Here is a 23,455-nt window from a genome sequence, read left to right as displayed (position 1 = left end):
ACAATAGAAAATAACAATCACCAATTCAATCTGTATGAATCAGATATTTGGGGAGTTCCTTTTATTTTTGACATATATGCCATATGTTTCAAGTACAAGCAAGGCCTCTGAAATACATTTTTTTACTCCCCAGAAGTTAGCTAAACAGAAATTAATATTTTTCATTTAATCATTATTTAATGTAATCTACCTAGGGAGCTTTGTTATTCGGATCAAAGACTTTTGCAATGAAACCAAAGATTAGAAGTTTTTCATTTCTTATGTTTAAGTGGTATTTTCCCTTTACATACCTTATATAATAAATACATCAGGAAAACCTAGTACTCTTGAGATGTGTACACAAAATAATTATTTAGATGATAAAGAGTTAATAAAATTCTCCAGGTCTGCTAAAGAATTATGAAGCATATCATTCATATCTTGACTCCTAAGGAATTTTTTAAGGGTATCTAAAGCAGTTAATGCCTCATTTTTTGAAGGCAGTGGGAGTTCAGTTTCTGGACATCCACTGTCATCCTCTTCGTCAGAAGTATAAAATCCGGTTTCATCTGATTTACTTTGTTTTATGCATACTGAATCATCACTTGATGCAGCTTCACATGTCTCCAAATCATCATCCAGGGCAGCATAGTCTTCTACAGATAAACCTTCAGGAAATTCCACCCCTGCTGCCAGAGCATGGGCAAGCAAATCAATAGTGCTGTCTGTCTCTGCACTTGATGTGTCACCTTCTCCCTTATGGGATTTGAATCCTGCCTCTTCATAGCTCTTAATAATAGTCTCTGGGGTTACAGTCCTCCAACAGAGATGCAATGTATCAACTGCATCTAATAGGGAAAACATAAATTCTTTGCTGTCTTCAACAGAGCTTAAAAATTTCTTGATAAGACAATGTCGATATTTGATCTTAAGGCTTTTAATAACACCTTGTTTCATAGCTATAAATCTGGAAGATAAACATGATGGAAAGAATGCTAACTCAATGGATTTTAGGTTCTTTACCTCTGGATGTGCAGGAAAAGAATCAACAAAAATCACCACTTTTCTTTGTTGAGCTTGAAATTTTTCATCAAGTTTCCGCATCCATTGTTCAAACACTTCTGAGGTCATCCATGCCTTTCTGTTAGCTTCGTAATACACAGGCAATGATTTTATGCTTTTGAAACAATGTGGATTTCTGTTTTTCCCAATGATAAGCAAAGGAAGTTTCTCTGAGCCATCCATGTTTGCCCCAACCCCCAGAGTTATTCTGTCTTTGCATAATTTTCCAACTGAGCATGTTTCTCCTTTAAATGCAAACGTATTCGTAGGTAACATTCGATAAAACAACCCAGTCTCTCTTATATTAAAAATATTTTCAGGATGATAATCATTTAAATAATAAGGAAGTACATTTTGACACCAGACAGTTGAAGGGTCTACAGGTGTAGCTGTAGCTTCTACAGGTTGAGCTCTGAATACTAAACCATACCTGGATTTAAAGCGATCCAGCCAACCATTGCTGCACTTAAAATCATTATGTCCCAGTTTCTGGGCAAAATCATTAGCTTTTAGACGCAACATTGGACCATTAACTGGTACATTTAGACATTGTGCAATTCGATACCACCTCATTAATGCTTCTTCCAGATCAGTGTAAAAGGCAGTTCTCAGTCTTTTTCTCTTTGGATCAAATCTCAGAGATTCAAAAGCTTCTAGAACTTTGTCTTTATTTTTCATAATAGAAGACAATGAATTTTTCTTTATTCCATACTCAGCTGCAATCTCTGCTTTTTTCTTGCCACTTTCCACTGCATTTATGATGTCGACCTTTTCCTCAATGGACAGACTTTTCTTTTTCTTTGTTATTACGGGCACAGTTGAGGCATCTGCGGGAGCTTCTGCCATCTCAATCGGTGCTTAGGTAGAGATTTCTCCTCTTACTTCTTGATGTCTGGCTCTTTAATTAAATTTGTTTTCCAGTATGAGTCAGATTGCTGCTTTCTATCCCACTTCATATATTAAAAGTTGTTAAGTGTCTAAAAGTTTTATTCTTTAGGAAATTGATGACTAAATACACTTTTTCAAAAGATTTGAATAAGAAAAATATTACATGCAGCTAGAACATTTTGGAAGAGAAACTTCCTTCCCAGACCTTGTGTAGCTCAGTTTAGTCTATTCAAAGTTCCACAAGTCAGGCTAAAATAGAAATCTCATTATGTCAAGCCTGTCCAGTCCTGCTGATATATTTTTGGAACTTCAATCCTTTAAGATGATCCATTTTATCCATGTACACAGTCAACCTCCTATTAACTCTCCACAGAAGGGCTCAGAGATAAGAAAAAAGTTTTCAGTAATTTTCATGCAAAATGTTACCCATTAATTTCCAAGTCTCTTCAAGGAGGGGAAGAAAATGGTAGAATTCTCCTAGGATTTCAGGATGTATCTTCTCTGCCTCTTGAAAATGTTAAAAAAAAAAAAATTTTAAAAAGTGGCAATTTTAGAGAAGTTATGTCAAATGAATTATCAAAAATAACATTTATACCAATTAGTTCTGCTCTTAATAATAGTAAAATGAATGGAAACATGTTTCTAAAAATACAGTACCGAAGCTTCTAGAAGAAATGCTTACCTTCCTGAACAGCCTCTCTGTAAAAACCTCTCTAGCTCTGCTCTGTGCATTTAAATTCTCACTTGCTTTTGAATGCTTTGTAATATATACTTCTGAGATAAATCAGACAAAGTTAATCTGCTTTGAAAATGTGGGCTTACCAAAATTAAAGAACTAAAAATGATGCTGGATAGATCCTTGGTGGCTATTTTTTACATGAAGTCACAGACTGCCCCCCCCCCCTCCCCGGCTTCTCTAAAAGAAAAACATAGTCAGTAGTCACAAGGTCCAACTTTTAATAGCACATGGGAGACAGTGCCTCCTTATAGAAGTCTGGTAGAAAACACTTCACTAAAAAAATCAAATCAAGTGATTGATAATTCCATTAGAAAACTCTAGATCTCATTTTACCAAAATGCTTGAAAAACTCAGTAACTTTTGTTATCATTTGACACATTAGCCACATGCACAAAGGCCAGAAACGATTGATACAATGTACAAAACAGACAAATTATAATGAGAATATAATACAGAAAAAGACCTAGACTTTAAGAGTGAGAAGGAGAATAACCATGGTTCCTAACCTCTCAGGACCTCTACTTTCTCATCTGTAAAATAAAGTCTCTACCACAAAGTAAAATAAAGGCTTTGGCACTAGACAGACCTGAATTGAGAAGTGATTCTACCATTTAGTACTTATGTGACTCTGGGCAGTTCACTTAACCATTTGAAGCCTCAGTTTCCTTATCTATAAAATGGGGTATCACCTGCCTCATAGAGTTGTTTCACATTCAGTGAGATTCAATGACATGAGTATAAAGCATCTGGTACAGTATTCGTTACTGTTATGTGCCAGCAAGTTGCCCTGACTCAGGGAGGACCCCATACATTACTGAATAAAATGCTGCCTGGTCCTGCACCATCCTCATCATCAGTTGCGGATTGGACCATTGTAAACCACAGGGTTTTCATTGGCTGATTTTCAGAAGCAGATCACCAGGCTTTCTTCCTAGTCCATCTTAGTCTGGAAGCGCCACTGAAACCTGTTCAGCATCATAGCAACACGCAAGCCTCCACTGATAGGCAGGTGGTGGCTACACATGAGAATTCTACTACTGAACTACCACAGCCTCAGCATAGGATTCAACACTTCACTAAAGCGCTCACAGTTGTATGGTGATGATCTCATTGTTATTATCTTTTCTCTACTTCAGCTGTGTGACTTTACAATTCAGAGGTTTTATTAATAAATCCCATTTGCAATAGAGGCAAGAATTCCATTTTAAATATACACTGAAAAGAGGGCTCTTCTTAAGCAAAATAGTCCTATGGAACAGTCACAGGGCCCCAGATGGGCAAGATAACAGGCTAACTTGATGAGCTGCTGTTACTAGCAAAGTAGCATAGGCACTCCATTCCTCTAGTTCTTCTCTCTTTCCCCCCACATTTCCAGATGACACAGATTTGTAAGGGGTGGGGGGTTTGGACAAAATTCCTCTGCCTTTTTTGCTGAACTCAAAGGAGTAATTTTTATCATAGGAATTAATACCAGTAAGAGATTTTTTGTTGCTCTTGTTGCAGAAAAGACCTTAATAATAATAATGATAGCCCACGGCTTTAGTGTGCAAATTCCTTTACTACTAGTATTCCAAACAAACCCAGAGGTAGGTAAAACTGGATTTCAGTGGTCACACAGTTATGATGTGGCAGAGTGCAGTCTAGAATTCAGGCTTTCTAATGTCAAGTCTACGATTCTTTTCACTATATTACCATGTCCTTGAGTCACACTGGCAGGGCCTCCTCTGACCACAGTTACACATTTTATGTCCCAGCAATAAGCTGAGTCCGCACTTTCAATGCCATTCCAAACCTTACCAACAACAACCAAAAAGATATGAAAAAGAAAAAGAAAGCAAAATCAGGTTTTTACTGAAGAATAGACCATTATGGATTCTGTGAACACAAACAGCAGCCACACACACTGTTAGGGAGAGTTGACCTTTCTAAGTAAGATTTAGCAATTCAATGACAAAAAAAAAAAAATCTTGCTCATACAAGGGAACTCCTTGTACATTTTTTTCTTGCAATTTCCTATAAATCTGGACTTTTTTCAAAATAAAAAAATCTACAATCTTGTTCTTACTAGGAAGAGACCAACCTTCAGAAATTAAAAGGTAACAAGAATCACTTTTTCAAAAAAAGACAAACCAACCAAAAGTATTCTCCAAAGGGAAAAGGGAATCTACTCAACTTCTTCTTTCCTTTTTCCCTCCTTTCTTCTATCGAATTTTGTCAGAAATAAATTCTATCATCTCAAATGACAAGAATTACAGAAAAAGTAACTTGAATTTCCTCCCTTGCCTCATCCCAATTAAAGCAATATAATATTCATAATCAAAGATTACTGATTATTTTGATCAAATTAAAAATAGTTATATCTTTACTTAGGGAGTGTCATGGATTGAATTGTGTCCCCCCAAAATATCTGTCAACTTGGCTAGGTCATGATTCCCAGTATTGTATGATTGTCTACTGTTTTGTCATCTGATGTGATTTCCCTATGTATTGTAAATCCTATCACTATGATGTAATAAGATGGATTAGTGTAGTTATATTGATGAAATCTACAAGATTAGATAGTGTCTTAAGCCAATCTCTTTTGAGATATAGGAGAGAGAAGCAAACAGAGAGACAGAGAGAAGCACTGGGAGCAGAGCGCATTCTTTGGACCTGAGGTTCCTTGCACTGAGACGCTCCTAGACCAAGGGAGGATTGATGGCGGGGGGCTTCCTCCTGAGCCAATGGAGGGAAGAAGCCTTCCTCTGGAGCTGATGCCCTGAATTTGGACTTGTAGCCTACTAGACTGTGAGAGAATAAATTTCTCTGTTAAAGCCATCCACCTGTGGTATTTGTTACAGCAGCACTAGATGACCAAGACAGGGAGATAAAGTTTTTTCCCCCTGAACGATAACAATATATATTCCTTTCTAAAACACTAAGTAAAGCTACAATTTTCTGTGAAAAGATCCAATATATCTTTATTCCTGAAATTATCACATTTCTAATGCAACACCAGACAAGTTAGAATTTTTCTTTAGAAAAAAATAAGGCACCAATACTGCGTAATCAAGGAAGCTAATATTCTCCATACTCCACAGGGTAATGTCGGGGATTCCCCCCGGCCCCGCCACCTCGGGAGTAATGGCAGCAGCTAGTAATTTTCAGAAGTATTTATTCTCTCAATTAAGCTTATTAATCATTCTATCCCTTGAAAATATTACAGAAGAGAAAGGCTGTACTACATGTCAGGGCATATCTTCTCTTAGGTTAACAGTAAAACCAGCCAAAGAAGAAGAATAGACAATTCACCAAAAGACTTACCATTTGAACCCCCAAAAAGAAAACAATGGTCAACCCCACTAGTAATAAGAGAAATGTAAATCTTCTTTCAAAAAGGAAGATTTTTTTTTTTTCAGAATGACCAAAAAAGGTGGTGGTGGGGGGATAGAATACAGAATCTAGTGTTTGTCAGAGGGCAGTAACATAGATTGTTAGGTGGCACACAAATTGGTACAAAGCTTCTAGATGGGGCAAATTAGCAATATGTTACAAAAACCTTAAAAATATGTATAACTTTTTATCCAGCAAGACCATATCTAAGATTTTATCCTGAAAGTATAATTGTTGATGTAAAAATAGTTTAGCTTACAAGTGTATTAATTCTGTATTGCTGCATTAACAAATTACTACACACTTGTTGCTAAGTGCTGTTGAGTTAGCTCTGACTCATAATGACCCTTTGTACGAAAGAATGAAACACTACTGGGTCCTGTGCCATCCTTACAATCGTTGCTATGTTTGAGTCCATTGTTGCAGCCACTGTTGTCAATCCATCCTGTCGAGGGTCTTCCTCTTTTTTGCTGACCCTCTACCTTACCAAGCATAGTGTCCTTCTCCAGGGACTGGTCCCTCCTGATAACATGGCCAAAGTGCATGAGACGTGGTCTCATCATCCTTGCTTCTAAGGAGCAGTCTGGCTGTACTTCAGCTTAAAACAACGCTCATTTATTATCTCACAGTGCTGTAGGTTAGAAGTCCAGAAAGGCCCTACTGGTTCCTCTGCTTAGGGTCTCACAAGGCCAAAATCAAGACTGGGCTGGGCTCTTATCTGGAGGCTCTGGGGAAGAATCTGCTTCCAAGCTCATTCAGGTTGTCTGCAGAATTCAGTTCCTTGCTGTTGCAGGACCAAGGTCCAGGTTTACTTGCTGGATGTCACCTGGGGACCACTCCCAGCTCCTAGAGGCCACCCTCTGGTCCTTGCCGTGTGAATCCCTTCCCTTCAGCAATGGAGAACCTTCTCTTTCATGCTTCGAATCTCTCTGACTTCCTCTGCTGCCACCAGTGGGAGAGAACTGTCTCCTCTTAAACGACTCATGTGATTAGGCTGGGCTCACCAGATAATCTCCCTTTTGTTTAACTCAAAGTCAACTAATCAGTGACCTTAATTATATCTGCAAAATCCATTTGGCATGTAAGATACCCATGGAAGTGATATTCCACATATTTGCAGGAGAGGGACTTATAACAAGGTGATGGTCACTGGAGGTAATTTTAGAACTCAGCCTACCACACAAGACCTTGCATTGTTGTTTATCATAGACAAAACCTGAAGTAACCTAAATCCTAAATGTGTAACAAAAAAAGAACTGGCTAAATAAATTAAGGGATCTCTATATTCTAAAATACTACTGAGCCGTTGAAGGAGAATATTTAACAATATGAGGAAAATTCCATGATATATTAAATGAAAAAAGCAAAAAGCAAAATGATGCCAACAAATACAACATATATTGTCAGCTCCAAGAGGGCAGAGGTCATGTCTGTACTGTTCCCGGCTATTCCCACAATGCTTCCAGGAAACCCTGTTGGTGCAGTAGTTAAGAGCTGTGGCTGCTAACCAAGAGGTCAGCAGTTTGAATCCACTAAGTGCTCCTTGGAAACCCTATGGGGCAGTTCTGCTCTGTCCTATAAGGTTGCTATGAGTTGGAATGGACTTGACGGCAACCCTACAGGACAGAGTAGAACTGCCCCATAGAGTTTCCAAGGAGTGGCTGGTGGATTCGAATTGCTGACCTTTTGGCTAGTAGCCAAGCTCTTAACCACTGCACCACCAGGGATCCTCACAGTACTTACTGCCCAGAAAGCAGTAAGTTCTCAATAACAACTTGTTAAATCAGTAAATGAAATATATATCTATGCATTGAAAAAAATACATTGACCAAATGTTGAGTGTTCCCTCTAGGTAATGGAATTATGGATAAGTTTAATTTTCTCCTCTGTCTCTGTAGTTAAAACAACTTCTACAATTCTCATGTTCTACTTTTGTACCAGGTTTTAAAAATTATTCAGAATATCATATCAAAGACTATAAAAATATCACTTCTCATTCAGAATATCTAGGGGGGGTGATAAGTTATCCTCCTTTTATCAGTAGTTAACAGCCCCCTGCAGAGAATCAACCACTCTCCCAACTTAAGAAAGCATTCACTCATTATCTTCCACAAACAGAAATAACTGTGTCTACTTAATCCTGCCCTGTACTATTGCCGTAAGTCTCAGCAGTTGCTGGTATTCTGGAATTTGCCTAGTGTGCAGTAGACAATATATTTCTATAACTTAAGCACAGTTAGCCAGTTTCCTGGTGCTATGAATAAGTCCAAAGTTCAGCACCTCCCCCCACCCTCCGAATCTTATTTGTCATGGGAAACAGACATGCATACACTGTCCTATAAGGCAGACTAAAATGTAGGCTCAAATCAAGTGCTGTGGGATCAAAGAAGAGGCAAAAATTAATTCTCACAGGGAGGATAAACAATGAGTTCATGAAGGAAGTAGCATCTTAGCTCAACCCTAAAGGGTGGGTAGCTATTTATAGATAAGGAGAAATAGGCAACATTTTAGCTGATAGGAATAGACAGCAAAAACATGGAGGCGGGAAATTACAGGTCAGTCCGAAGCATATTAAGCAGTTCTGTGTAATTTAAGCTTCATACACACACATATACATATATATAGAGAGAGGAAGAGCGCTTATTTAGACCACTACACACCAGAAAGGAGACTGTGGCAAGACCTTGGTGAACTCTGAATGCCAGGATAAGGAACTGGATTTCATTCAGTAGGCCACAAATGCCATTCAAGGTTTTTGAGTGGAAGAGTAACAATGTTACATGAGAAACTTTCCCCAGTTACCATAATCAATGCATAAGATAATTCTACTGCATTTAGAAATAAGTGATAAATCAGAGTTTAATGACAAAGCTCATCACGTATGCAAATATTAAAACAAACAAACCAAACTTGTTGCCATCGAGTCGATTCCGACTTACAGCGACCTTACAGGACAGGATAGAATTGCCCCATAAGGTTTCCAAGGAGTGGCTGGTGGATTTGAACTGCTGACCTTTGGTTAGCAGCAATAGCTCTTAACCACTGCACCACCAGGGCTTCAAGGTTTTTTTATGCGAGTACAGTCTTTACATAACTGAATGAAGCTGTCCATGCAACTACTATATATATATATATATATTTAAATGTAAGAAGTCCTTACACATTCATTTTGTACCCTAACTTTTCATGGACCTCTTCAAATGTTGCATTAATCGGTGTCCTCTAATAAAAGATTTGTTTGCAGAGGATTACACTGTGCAATTAGTAACCTAAATATCTCTCCATGAAAAGGGAACTGCTGATAAAGAGTGATGAAATTTTTGAGGCATCACCAGAATCCCCTCCGAAAAGATATGAAAGTAGTAGTACCTTTTCCTTTTACTTCAGAAAACATTATTTATAAGCAGACATAATGTTCAATACCTAAAGCCACATGGACATTTAATCCATTCAAAAAGGAGTAAAAACAATATCCTTTAACCTGTTGCTTCCTTTCCTTCTTGATCAATAACAAAACAGCTACCAGCTGAGTGAATAAACAGTACCTGATTGTTTGAAAGCTGAATAAATAGCCCATATCTACACAAAGGGAAATGAATAGATAATCCCCAGTGCCACAACGGTATATGGCAGGTGGCTATGCCCTTTCTTCTCACTTCCCTAGACATAAATGCCAACCACGAGGGAAGGAGTATTCTTTCATTCTTCCTAAACAGAATGAGCAGGCAGAATTCCCCAAGCTCTAGGGCAAAGGAGCAGGGGTAGAGAAGGTTTAAGAAAGAAAATGGAAAAGAAAACAAAGTGTCCTCCTAAGTAGGGCTAGGTTTAAAATCAGGTCTTTCAGTTAATGTGAAAAATTTTCCCCAAATCCAAAGAACTTCGTGGCTGCTTCCCTTCATTATTTTCCACCATCACCATCTGAAGTAGTTGTCAGGATTTTCTTATAACTAGCCTGCATTCTAATTTCCCTTGGGAAGGTAGAAATCATGAGAAGATTAATCCCGTGTATAGCCTTGCACAGTCTAATAATATGTATGAAGACTAATCATGCACTGTACCACAGTAGCATTTGGACTGAAAGAGGACCTAACAGGATTAGCAGCATTTTCACCAAGCAGAAGTTAGCATAAGTTCCAGGTGGTTCCAAGTCCATCAGAATCCTCTATCAAAATTATAAGCAGTTACAGCTGCCAAGGAAACCATTCAGCTAGGGATGAATAACTAAAGCAACTGTCTACCTTTCTAATACTGTAAGAAACACTTATGGGTCTAACAGGCTTAATAGAGAAACTTAAGTGAAGCGAAGCTTCCTGAAACCCAGGACAGCTAACAGGAATCCTTAAGGCACCAGCCAGCTCAAATAATTAAGTACTCATTGTTCACATCATTCAAGTACCACTGAACACTGTGTCACCTCTTTCTAGTCACCTCTTACAACTCACCCTTCCAAAACCCTAAGAATAACACTTATACTCTGCTACTAAGTTCTGTTCTGTTCCTATATAATAAGAGCAGTAATTATTCTAGATTGGGATTTTACCTAAAATTAAGAAGACTTATCCAACACCAGTACAACAGCTTTGAACAGAAAAATCAACAGTAAACTGTAAAGCTGAAGTTACAGTTTGAGTGAGTTAGCATATATATTTGGTGTTTTAAGGACAGAGCCATTTAAGATAAGGGCCCTTTACACACAGATTTATGTTTTGGGGTTTCAGTACTCCTTTTTTAAGACGAGGTATCCTGTAGATCTCGGCAGATCTTAGAATTTACTTTTGAAACGTTTTATGATGTCATAGATATTTGCTCTTCACGGGTATGGGGAAAGATATCTGTATAGGGATATACTTTTAACTAACTGTATTGAAGTTGAATTCCCTGGAAATGTGGAGAGGCAGAGTTCTGTCTTTGGGTATTTAGTCATTAAAAATGTCTTGTGAGCTAATGTGTCAAGTAAAGAAAGGCAGGTGAGAACTGCTGTCTAAAGAGGGTAAATCCCACGACGTGCACTAAGTTACCCTTCGCATTTCTACAAGTGAAATAGGAGTAAAAATGAACATCCAAGACTGCCAAAGAGCAGTCACAAAAGGCAATTTGAAGGCAGATGTAAGTGGATGGACCAAAAGGATGTTCTGTATGTAAATGAGCTTCAGGTATGTCTAGCACCACTGCTGAGCCATACTTTCCTTCCATTCGGTACTGGGAATGGGAAGAGTAACCGAAATACAAGTTGGGACCTCGACTTAGGAAACTACAGAAGGTTCTGAGAGAAGGGATTGGTCAGTGGCTTTTGTAGACAGGACAGTGATTTACGTTTAAGAAGTAATGGGACCCGCAAGGAAAGCAGAACTCGGTGATTAGTAAAAATGAAGGATACTTAAGGAGCAGGAATGAAAAGTATCAAAGAACCACTGTCAGTGAGAGAGCAAAAGAGCAGAAAAACGCAGAGCAAGTAAAAAGAGCTCCGGGATGCCACGCTGGCGGGTCTGGTCTTCTTGATGGGGGTGCGCGTGTGTGACGTAGGCGGAGGGGGGCTCTCCAGGCGCTGGAGAAGCTAGGGTAGGGCGCCCGAATCCCGTCTGCTCCCCTATCCCACATTCCCTACTCCCCTCCCCCCAGCGGGGCTGGAATAACCTTCTTCGTGCTCTCCGTTAGCTGAGAAAAGCAGCTTTGGCTCCCCTGAGGTCTGCGTGGGCGTGAGCTACGTCCACCTTCACCCTCCCGCACCGGCTCACCGTCTTTTGGGGGGACGCCTAATACGTGAGGCCAGGGGTGTGTAAGTGAGAGAGAAGGCGTCCTGAGGACTCCTAGAGACCTCCGACCATTCAAGACGAGGCCGGCGCACCCTTCTGCTAGCTTCTAGCTCTGGCAGGTGCATCCATCAAGACCCGCACTCAAAGCCATCTACAATTCGGGAGCAGCCAGAAAATTACCCGGGCAACGGCACCCGCAGAGCCCCGGATGTGGTTGCTAGGGCCGCAGCGGGGGGGCGGGGCCAGCCTCCCGGATAGAGGCGAAAGGGGGCCTCGTGGGAGGTGCCGCTAGCACCATCGAGACGTGGCCGGGTCTGGCCAGCTTCAGGGAGAGAGAGGCCGTCCACGGCCGAGGACAACGCTACTTCCGGTCTCCTCACTTCCGGCTCCGCTGCTCTGAGTGCTGGTTCTAGAGACAGGGTTGAGAGTTCGCCGGTCCGAGTGTCCTCGGCGGTTGGTCAGTGTGAGACTGTGACAGCTGCAGTTTGCTCCCCGCCCCCGAGGATCCGAGGTGCGTTGGGGGAGGGGAAGAAGGAATAGGCCCGGATCGCGTTTCTGCTTACTTCTTGGCAAGGTTGAAGCGATTCCAGAGAGCAACGGCAGGGATAATCCTCGGAGGTGAGAGTTGCCGGGATCCAGGCAGACAGGTGAGGGCGGAGCAGGCGGGAAGCCAGCCAGGAAAGAGTGAGGACGAGGATGGTCGTAGGTGGTTGGCGGAGGCAGACACGTTGCCTCAGGGGCTCGCCGTTTCAGACTTTCACAGGGCACTTCTGTCCTTAGTCTGTGCCGTATCTGACCAAATATTCCTTTAGTTTCTGCCCCGGAAACAGCCCGGTGAAGGAAGGACCGGCCCTTCCAGGGCGACACTCTCTCGGGTATGCGTGCATAGGATAGAAAAAGGGGTTGCAGGATTCAGGTCTTTATTGACTAAGTCTTGGAGTGGGCCACCTTCGGGTTTGGTGCCCATCCTTTTTGTCTTTCCCTCTCTCCCTGCATCCCCCACTTCCTATCTCCCGCAGCGATAGTCCCTCCGAGAGGTTCATCTGGCAGTGGTGAAGGGAGGAGCGTTGCCTGTGAAATGTCCAAAGTCTGACTGTACTTGTGAAGACGTCCAAGGATTGCTGGAGTTTGGGAGGGAGTTGTGCTGTGTGTCTCGTCCGTTCCGCTTCGCGAAGTTACTACCGTTTACGTGTCTAGGAAAAGGAAAGAGGGTTTTTTTTGTTTGTTTGTTTTGTTTTTAAAAAACAGCTTCTAGATGCGCTTTCCTTTTATTTTGTTTTTATTACTTCCTTCGTTTTTTCTTATCTCCCGCTTGAGCCCTTTGATCCCAAAAAGTTCGTAGTTTACAGTTCCTGCAAATCCTATAGGATCCTCTTTTAGGATTTCTAAATCCCCCCTCGTTTTCTACGAGATGAAAGTATATAAAATCTGCAACTCGGTTCTTTTTTACAAGGAAAAATGGAAAATTTGCAGAACTTCTCATAAACCTGTGCTTTCACCTGCAAGGGTATGTTCACGTTGCGATTTAATTAGCTTCATTGACATAGAAATGTGGGCCAGAGTTGGTTAAGTTAAATCAGCCCTGTGTTAAAACCCTCTGCGGTCAAGTCGATTCCGACTCACAGCGACAGAGTAGAACTGGCCTGTAGGGTTTTCTAAGCTGTAATCTTTACAGAAGCGGACTGCCACATCTTTCTCCCGGAGCTGCCGGTTCGAACCGCCGACCTTTCGGTTAGCACCCAAGGGCATTAACTACTGTGCCACCGGGGCTCCTTTCATTGCTGCTGTCTCAGAGTGCCTACTGCAGACCATAGTACTGTTCTAATTCTACTTTTCTTCAATTTGTCCTGTGTTGTTTCCCTTGCTCAGCGTGACCAACACCTTCTCCCCAAGCCCACCTATCAAGTCTGACTCTCATTATCTGAGGAAATAGAATATATTTCTAATCTTACTTTATTTTCTGGATTAAAATCTCTGCGTCAGTTACTTTGCATCCTTTTCAAGTTGCTAATTTAGTTTTCCTTGGATTAATGGTTTGCCTTAAACCTCTGTCTTGATTTGGCGTCCGTGGTCTAGGGGTCAGTGTTTTTCGGTTCTTTCTCATTCCCACCTCTGAAATTATATGCAAAGTTTTGTTTGAGTACATCCCTCCCTCACCCCCATAAGGTTCATTCTTTTAATAAAATTCTCAAAGGGGTTATAGGTTAATGGTTAATAGTTAATGGTTAAAAACCATTTACTCCTTAGACAGTGAAGTTAGTTGAGGCTTGTGAAAAGATTTTTTTGTGAAGCTGTTGTTTTTCCAAACTGTAAATGACTTGTTTTGGGACCTAGGAGAGTAGAATGCAGGGATTCTAGCTATATAGTGCAATCTGTAACTACCTCTAAGTAGTGTCTAAGTTCCTTCCTAGACCTAGAGAAGGAAGTAAGACGGCCTCCTTATTTAATTCCTGATTTGTGGTTTTGAGGTTTCTTGTTAGGGTGGTTAAGAGCTTGGCTGCTAACCAAAAGGTCAGCAGTTCGAATCCATAAGCAGCTCCTTGGAAACCCTGTGGGGCAGTTCTGTTGTGTCCTATAGAGTGGTTAAGAGTCAGAATCAATGGATTTTTTTACAGATTTGTTTGTGGCCAGTGATCTGGAGATTCAGTAAGTTTATAAATTGAGGTGTTTGTGGTTATTTTATACATACTGCATATCATCAGCATACTAGGTGTGGTTCAGAGTAAAAAGTTTAAATTCTCTTTGTACTTTGCTTTCATTTTTGTACTTTGCACTTGAGGCATATGTCTTGGGCTTCAGCTTTGCTAGGAAGGACAAATAGGGTGTTTCAGTGGCTGGTCCCTAAGCCAATGGTATGTTGCAGCTTATCTTGACATCCCCTTTCCCTCCATTTTGTATTCAGTATTTTAATGATTGTTTCCATCTTGTGAATAACTTAATATCCTTCCAAATTAAAGTTTGGAGTGCATGTTTGAATTTACTGATTTGGTTATGAAGTGTTGATTGAGAGTCTGAAATTCTCAATGTTTGACTCTTGTTTTTCATAGAATGTTAGAACTTGGAGAGACCTATACACCTCATCATAATCTGTGTACAGTAACCAGTTCTTTCTGCCTACAAAAATGAAATAATTTTCCCTCTGTCTAGCATCCTCACTTGGGGAGCAACCAATATCACCTTATAAAAAATACCTTATACTGCCTTCCGGCCGTTTCTTCTGTCCCTGCTGCCACCCGAGGTAAAGAATGGCATTGAAACAGATTTCCAGCAACAAATGCTTTGGGGGCTTGCAGAAAGTGTTTGAACATAACAGTGTTGAACTAAAGTGCAAAATGAAATTTGCTATCTATTTACCCCCAAAGGCAGAAACTGCAAAATGCCCCACACTCCATTGGCTGTCTGGCTTAACTTGCACAGAACAAAATTTTATATCAAAATCTGGTTATCATCAAGCAGCCTCGAACATGGCCTTGTCGTCGTTGCTCCTGATACCAGCCCTCGTGGCTGCAACATTAAAGGAGAAGATGACAGCTGGGACTTTGGCACTGGAGCTGGGTTTTATGTGGATGCCACTGAAGAGCCTTGGAAAACCAACTACAGAATGTACTCTTATGTAACACAAGAGCTTCCTCAACTCATAAATGCCAGTTTTCCAGTGGACCCCCGAAGAATGTCTATTTTCGGTCATTCCATGGGAGGTCATGGAGCGCTGATTTGTGCTTTGAAGAATCCTGGAAAATACAAATCAGTTTTCAGCATTTGCTCCAGTTTGCAACCCAGTGCTCTGTAACTGGGGCAGAAAAGCCTTTAGTGGATATCTGGGATCGGATCAAAGTGAATGGAAGGCTTATGATGCTACCCATCTTGTGAAGTCCTATCCAGGTTCTCAGCTGGACATACTGATTGATCAAGGAAAAGATGGTGAATTCCTTTCAGATGGACAGTTACTTCCTGATAACCTCATAGCTGCCTGTACAGAAAAGAAAATCCCTGTTGTTTTTAGATTGCAGGAGGGTTATGATCATAGCTACTACTTCATTGCAACCTTTATTGCTGATCACATCAGACATCATGCAAAATACCTGAATGCGTGAAAAACTTCAGCTACTACAGTCTCTTCAGAATTATAAAAGTTTTAATAAACTGACTTGCAGAAAAAAAGATCTCAAAACACTGGACTTCATAATGCTGAGAGGGCTTCATGCTGTAACTGAATCACCGGAATAAATACAGGCAGTCCTCGGGTTACCAGGTTAGAACATCTGACTTACAGACAGCTCGTACAACCATAAAGCCTATTATGTTAAAATTTGAGTTTAATGCAATGGTTCGTAATAACAAACGCACACATTACTTTGTGATGCTGGTGAAAACATTGCTCAGCTTAGAAGTAGTTAAGTGTTTTATATGTATAGAAAGGCAAAATATATACGGTATACTAAGACAAACATTTGACTAACTGATGCTAAATAAGAATCGTATGTACGTGTTCAGACTTACCTACAAATTTGACTTAAAGACAAGCTTAGATCTCGTTCATAACCCAGAGACTGCCTTACATAAAATCTTTTGATTTAAGATATTATTTATCAGGGTTCACGTGGGAAATCTTTAATACTTTACAGCTTTTTTTAGGACATTTGGAAATCCTTGTTACATTGACCTCAGGTCATAGAAAATGAGTGTAGTCCCATAGTAATGCTGGACCAGAGGACTTAACAGTAGTTTAGCCCAAGCCCCTTACCTGTTTAGACATTAAGCCTCTGAGGGCAGGGACTGTCTTGGCCTGGTTCATTGTTAGAGCTCTGGTGTCTAGCAAAGTGTATGGCCTCTAACAGGGATTTAGTAACTGTTTGTTAGCTATTTAATAAAGAATTGGGCTCAGAAAAGTTAAGAGAATTCTCCATTATCACACATCTAATTTGTGGAACAGCTAAGATTAGAAGCCAGATTTCTTCAGCCCAGGCTGTTGATCTTTCTTATCCATTGAGCCAAGTAGATCTGTAAACCTTAGTTTTGGGTGTGTTAAGCCTCTGAAAAGGAGCCCAGGTAGCACAGACAGTTAAGGGCTTGGCTGCTAACCAAAAGGGTGGCAGTTTGAACTGCTTTTGTAAAGATTAGACTCACTGCTGTCAAGTCAGTTCCGACGCCTAATGACCCCATGTGACAGAGTAGAACTTCTCCATAGGCTTCCAAGGCTGTAATCTTTACGAGAGCAGACTGCTGCATCTTTCTCCTGCAGAGTGGCTGGTGGGTTCAAACTGCCAACCTTTCTGTTAGCAGCTGAGCACTTAACCACTGCACCACCAGGGCTCCTATAGATAGTACTAAAAAATACAAAAATTAATGGTAAAAAATGGCTGTATTTTAATATGAGAATCAAGAATTGAGCCCTGTAATAACCTACATAGACAGCATCCCACACAAAATGTTTCTAGTCTAGTTTTGTGCATGCTAATAAGGATCATTTAATTCATGAATATTTTGCATGTTGTTGATAATACCTTTGTAAAGAAAGATACTTGTGTTGCCTAAGATTGTATCACTCAGGTTTCAGTCAGAGAAACAGAACTGGTAGAAGAAATACAGAGAGATGTATTTGGCTTATGCAATTGTGGGGACTGGCTAAGCAAGTTCAGAATTTATAGGGTGGGCAGGCAGGCTGGAAACCACAGGTACAGGCTGAAGCTGTTGTCGCCACACAGTCAGAAGGAAAAGATCACAAACTGGATGGAACTCCATGGGCATGGGCCAAAGCTCTTGTCCACAAGCAGAATTTTTTTCTCTTAGGGAAGCCTCAGCCCTGCTTTTAAGACCTAACTGATTACATAAGGAGTCCCTGGGTGGCACAAATGTTTAAGCACTTGACTACTAACCAAGAGATTGGAGGTTTGAGTCCACCCAGAGGCACCTTGGAAGAAAGGCCTGGCAGTCTACTTCCAAGAGATCATAACCATTGAAAACCTTATGGAGCACAGTTCTAGTCTGACATGCATAGGGTTGCCAGGAGTCAGAATCGACTTGATGGCAACTAGGTTTTGGTTTTTGACTGATTAAATGATGCCTACCCAGATTATCCAGGATAATCACATCTGCATAATCTCTTCCTAGTGACACCTAGATTAGTGTTTGAATAACAGGACTCTGGTTTACCAAGTTACTACATCAAAAAGCCATCACAAGTGTAAGAAAATAGTTGCTTTGCCTTCCTCCATTGTAAATGTAAAATAAACATTTAATGATTAATTGCTGACATACAAAACACATAGCCAATAATGATTGTAATAAAGACAGAGGCCTTCAGTACAACACAGAAGTCACCACTAAAGGTAGATAGGAAGCCCATGAACCTGAGCTTGCTTTTTCATGTGCTGCAAATGTTGGTCAGGCGAGAGTGATTCTTCCACGTGCCTGAATGTAAGATGAGTTCCTCCTCCCCCCACCCCCAAAAAAAATCCCTCAAAGTCTCATATTGTAAGGAACCATCTTAACAACTTTATATGGAACAACAACCTAAAACTGACCCCAGTGCTAGTTTTGAATGCTCCTAGAAGTCACTTGATAGAATTGGTTATAAAAGGAGGCAAAGAAATTTGACAGATTACCTCCGTTATGTCGGACGTTTAAAAAAAAAAAAAAGTAAAAAATCACTTTAAGAAACACAGCATAATATAGTAAAGCCAGCACTAACAGTAAAAAGGCAAGCTACAAGTGAGTAGAGATATTTGCAGTGCATACATCTGACAAAGAGGTTGTATCTGGGATATATGAAGTACAAATTAAGACAAGTCAACAGAAAAATGGGCAAAAAACTTGAATGGACGTTTCACAAAATAGGGTGTATAAATAACCCAGTAAACGCATGAAAATGTGCCTAACCTCACAAGTTTAGGGAAATGCAAATAAAAACTACCATGAAAGGCCACTGCACACCCACCTGAATGACTAGAACTAAATCAGCAGACAATACCAAGTGTTGGCAAGGCTGCATGGTAACCTGAACTATCATACTGCTGACGGGAGGGTAAACAGGCAGTGTTTGCTAAGGCTGAACCCCCACCCAACAATTTCACTCTAAGGTATACCCAACAGAAGCAAGTGCAGATGTTCAAAAAGCCTTTATGAGAATGTTCATAGCAGTGTTATTCATAATAGCCAAAATCTAAAAACAACCCAATGGCCATCTACAGTAGAATGGGTAAATAAATTTATACAGTAGAATATTCTACATTAATGAGAATGAACATAATTACAACCAGATAGCAACATGGATAAATCTTCAAACAATACTGAGTGGAAGAATCCAGATACTAAAAGTATATGCTCTGAATCATTTTGTACTATTTTATATAAGGTTCCAAACCAAGCAAAACTCATCCATGGCATTAAAAGTCAGGGTGGTGTTATCCATAGCAAGCAGGACTGGCCCAAGAGAGAAGTAATTGAAGGGTCTCTGGGGTAGTGGTGATTGGAGGAGGGCATGAGAGGGATTCTGGGTTACTGGTGATGCTCTGTCTTCACCTGGGTGCTGGTTACATGAGTATGTTCTCTTTGAAAATTCAGCAGATCGTACCTGTAAGATTTATGACTTTTCCATATGTGTTAAGCTTCAATAACATTTATGTTAAAATGCATTAAATAATTATGCTGTGGTGATCATTAATATACTCCTGCATAAAGAAGAAAAAAGTCCTAATGTTATACAACAGATACTTACTTGGGGTGATAAAACTTTCAGTGACCATATTATCCATAGATTCAAATAATGTTTTATTTTAGAAGTGGACATGGTTGTGATGCTTCAAGAAGTGGCTCTAGATGTCACAGATTTTGAACATTCGAGTGAAGAGTTTAAATAAAATTATTTTATGAAGACTTAAAAAAAAATACGTTATACTAAACGAGTCTCCTTCTACAGTAATAAATTCAAAAGATGGTTATATGTGACTCCATAACAGCAGTTAACATTTGTTTACTTACCATGTGCCAGGCCTTATGCTAAGTGCTTTACATATCTCGTTTAATCCTCACAGCAACGATATAAGGTGGCTAAAGCCCCCAGTTTTATAGATGAAGACAACTAAAACTAAATGATTAACTGAAGCTGAAGTCAGATGCCCAGAAATACGTAGGTGGAGCCAGAACTTAAACCTAAGTTTTCTGACTCCAGGCTATGAGCTCTTAACTACTATTCTAGACTGCTTCTACCATACTCCATTGCATCCTTTTTTGAATGATGCTCACCTGATTTTCTATAAAATGTTAAGAAAAGGAAGTCTTCTCTTTTAGTAATGAATAGCTGGTTTGAGTATCATACTGAAAAGTATGTTAACAAGGAATGAAGTTGGAGAAGGCCTATGGAGTGGTATTTGATAGTGTTTTGCCATGGGGATGGATATGTGTCTTTCTGTCTGTTTGACTCTTTCTCTGTGTTTGTATGTGTCTGCTTATTATATGGGAGCCCGGGTGGCGCAGTGGTTAAGAGCTCAGCTGCTAACCAAAAAGTCGGCAGTTTCAAATCTACCAGCCTCTCCTTGGAAATCCTATGGGGCAGTTCTCTTCTGTCCTACAAGGTAACTATGAGTTGGAATCGACTCAACGGCAGCGGGTTTGGTTTTTTTTTTTTTTTTTTAACTTATTATATGAGGAATGGAAATGGAAAAGTAAGGGTTATAAATAATAAACTTGGCCTTCTAAAAGTCTACAGGTATAAATAAATTTTAGAGTGAAAAATTGGGGATAGAGGAAGGCGTTAATTCCTTTACCCCTTTTCATTTCTTTCTTTCCCCGTTTTGTCATTCTCCTTCCTTCCATTTCTTCTCAGCTTTTGTCTTAGGATGAACATAGGCAGGTGTTGCTTAGCCCTGTTAGCAGTTGATTCCTGAAAAAAGAATATAAGATTTCTTTATGAGGTACTTAGCCTTTTCCTTAACAAACTTACTTATTTAAGTGAACACTGTTCTTCAAAGTAGGTAATCCGCTTTGAAATTCACTTCTGGAACTACTTATAATTCAGATTAAGACATATAACAGTCAAAAGTTCTTGCCTGGTTTTATCGACTCTGAATGACTTTGGTTATTTGGAAAAAATCGTATCTTTTCTCAAGAGAGAAAGACTTGCCACCTAATAGAATTCTTAGAATATCTTCGAATCTGAAAGCGGTCGTAAAACTGGAAATTGTTCAAGTTTTGTGAAAATATGGCAGTATCTTTAGAATAATCTCACCTAAGGTACTTAAATTTTTTAAAATAATATTTTATTGTGTTTTAGGTGAAAGTTTACACAGCTAATTAGGCTCCCCTTTAACAATTTTTACTTTTTTAATATTTTTTAATGTACTTTAGATGAAGGTTTACAAAGCAAACTAGTTTCTCATTCAATAATTAATACACATACTGTTTTGTGACATTGGTTACCAATCTCACAGCATGTCAACACTCTTCCCCTTCTCGACCTTGGATTCCACATTGTCAGCTTTCCTGTCCCCTCCGGCCTTTTCATCCTTGCCCCTGGGCTGGTGTGCCCATTTAGTCTTGTTTTGTTTTATGAGGCTGTCTAATCTTTGGCTGAAGGGTGAACCTCAGGAGTGATTTCTGTACTGAGATCAAAGGGTGTCTGAGGGCAATACTGTCGGGGTTTCTCCAGTCTCTTGTTAGACCAGTAAGTCTGGTCTTTTTTTTTTTTTTTTTGAGTTAGAATTTTTCCTGCATTTTTCGCCAGCTCTGTCCGGGGCCCTCTATTGTGATCCTTGTCAGAGCAGTTGGTGGTGGTAGCCCGGCGCCATGTAGTTGTGCTGGACTTATTCTGGTGGAGGCTATGGTACTTGTGGTCCACTAGTCCTTTGGACTAATCTTTCCCTTGTATCTTTGGTTTTCTTCATTCTTTAACAATTTTTAAAATTATTCAGTACCATTGGTTACAGTTTTTACAATGTTTCATCATTCTCATTATTTCCATTCTGTTTGTTGTGTTTCCATTGATCTAGATTCTCTTCCCCTTCTTATCTTCTCATCTTTGCTTTTGGGTAAAAATTGACCATTTGGTCTCATATAGTTAATTGTTTAAAGGCAGCACATTATTCATGGTGATATTGTTTATTTTGTAAGCCAATCTATTATTTGGCTTAAAGGTGACCTGCAGAAATAGCTTCAATTCCAAGTTCAAATGGTATCTTAGGGTGCTAGTCTCAGGGGTTCCTCTAGTCTCCTTCAGTCTAGTAGGTCTGGCCTTTTTTTTTTTAAGGAATTTGAGTTTTGTTCTACATATTTCACTCATTCTATCCAAGACTTTCTATTGTGTCCTTGCTCAGAATGGTTGGTAGTGGTAGCCGGGCACCATCTACTTCTTCTGGTCTCAGGTTAGAAGAGTTTGTGGTTCATGTGGGCTAGTTTCTTCCTTGAGCCTTTGATTTTCTTCATTATCTTTTGCTCTATATGAATAGAGACCAATAGTTGTATCTTAGATGACTGCTTGCAAGCTTTTAAGACCCCAGATGCTACTCACCAGACTAGGATGTAGAATATCATCTTTGTGAACTCTGTTATGCCAGTTGACTAAGTTGTGCCCTGAGACTGTGGTCCCAAGCCTCTTGACCCAGTAAACCAATCCCACAGTTGTTTGGATATGTCTAGGAAGCCTCTGTAACTGTACCCCCATGTGGTTTGTTACATATGTGGATATATATGCAGCATACACAAACATGTATATACTTATGCCTACAGATACACCTATACATGCATGTGTACTTACTCACAAATGTCTTCCTGTACACATGTATGCATCCATATCTACCTCTGCAACTGCACACGTATTTTTTGGTTGTTTTACTGTTGTTACAAAATTGTATATGTTATAGTATTTACCAAAATTGTCCCTTTATCTTGTGTTGTTCTTAGTGTTTTTATTTACCTTGGTCCAGTTGTACTGACTCCAGTCATATTTGGTATTGCCTTTCCCATCACCAAAAGTAACAAGTGTCTACTGTCTAGAAAGTGATTCTCCCTCATTCTCCCTCCCATCCCTGGTAACCATCAAAGAACTTTGCTTTCTGTGTGTATATCTATTCTTGACTTTTTATAATTGTGTGACCATACAATGTTTGTCTTTTTTTGATTGACTTATTTTACTTAGCATAGTGTCCTCTAGATTCATCCATGTTATAGGATATTTTGTGGACCCTCATTATTCTTTATAGTTGTGTAGTATTCCATTGTATGTATGTGACACAATTTGTTTAGTCATTTGTTGGTGGGCATTAGGTTGTTTCCGTCGTTTTGCTATTGTGAATAATGCTGCAGTGAACATACTGTGCATATATCTATTCATGTCACTGCTCTTATATCTCTAGGATATATACCTAGGAGTAGGATTGCTGGATCATAAGGTATTTCTATTTTTAGCTTTTTTTTTTTTTTTTTTTAAATATTTTATTGTACTTCAGGTGAAGGCTTACAGAACAGATAGTTTCTCATATAACAGTACCACACATGCTGTTTTATGACATTGGTTAACAACCCCACAACATTTTAACCCTCTAAATTCTCAACTTTTTTTTTTTTTTTTTTGTGAAAATGCACATAGCCAAAGATACGCCATTTCAAAAATTTTTTTTTTTACATACACATTTAAGTGACATTGACTACGCTCTTCTAATTGTGCTGT

The 23,455-nt window shown here is 39.7% G+C and overlaps 2 protein-coding genes and 1 pseudogene across 12 annotated transcripts in view; 2 read left to right on the top strand and 1 right to left on the bottom strand.

The window, feature by feature from the left end:
• Window positions 1–240: 240 nt before the first annotated feature.
• TIGD4 (tigger transposable element derived 4) lies at window positions 241–11,937 on the bottom strand. Its single transcript, XM_004378819.1, has 2 exons — window positions 11,675–11,937; window positions 241–2,436 (listed from the first exon to the last, which is right to left on the bottom strand). The coding sequence occupies exon 2, from the start codon at window positions 1,885–1,887 to the stop codon at window positions 349–351; it is 1,539 nt and encodes a 512-aa protein (XP_004378876.1). The 5' UTR covers window positions 1,888–2,436; window positions 11,675–11,937; the 3' UTR covers window positions 241–348.
• Window positions 11,938–12,129: 192 nt separating this feature from the next.
• ARFIP1 (ADP ribosylation factor interacting protein 1) overlaps window positions 12,130–23,455 on the top strand; it is a 196,797-nt gene continuing 185,471 nt past the window's right edge. For 2 of the 11 annotated variants that reach the window (XM_023733522.1, XM_023733527.1), the window contains exon 1: window positions 12,134–12,411. The gene's annotated coding sequence lies outside the window, so the exon portion shown is untranslated. Of the gene's footprint in view, window positions 12,441–15,959; window positions 16,046–23,455 lie in introns of those variants that run through there. The other 9 variants (XM_023733526.1, XM_023733525.1, XM_004378818.3 and 6 more) reach the window with 8 other exon arrangements.
• LOC101344872 (S-formylglutathione hydrolase pseudogene) lies at window positions 13,549–15,909 on the top strand (annotated as a pseudogene).

Source organism: Trichechus manatus, unplaced genomic scaffold (assembly GCF_000243295.1).
Source record: "Trichechus manatus latirostris isolate Lorelei unplaced genomic scaffold, TriManLat1.0 scaffold00059, whole genome shotgun sequence".
NCBI lineage: Eukaryota > Metazoa > Chordata > Mammalia > Sirenia > Trichechidae > Trichechus > Trichechus manatus.
Note: the sequence above shows the minus strand (reverse complement) of the source record. Positions and strands in the feature narration are given on the sequence as shown.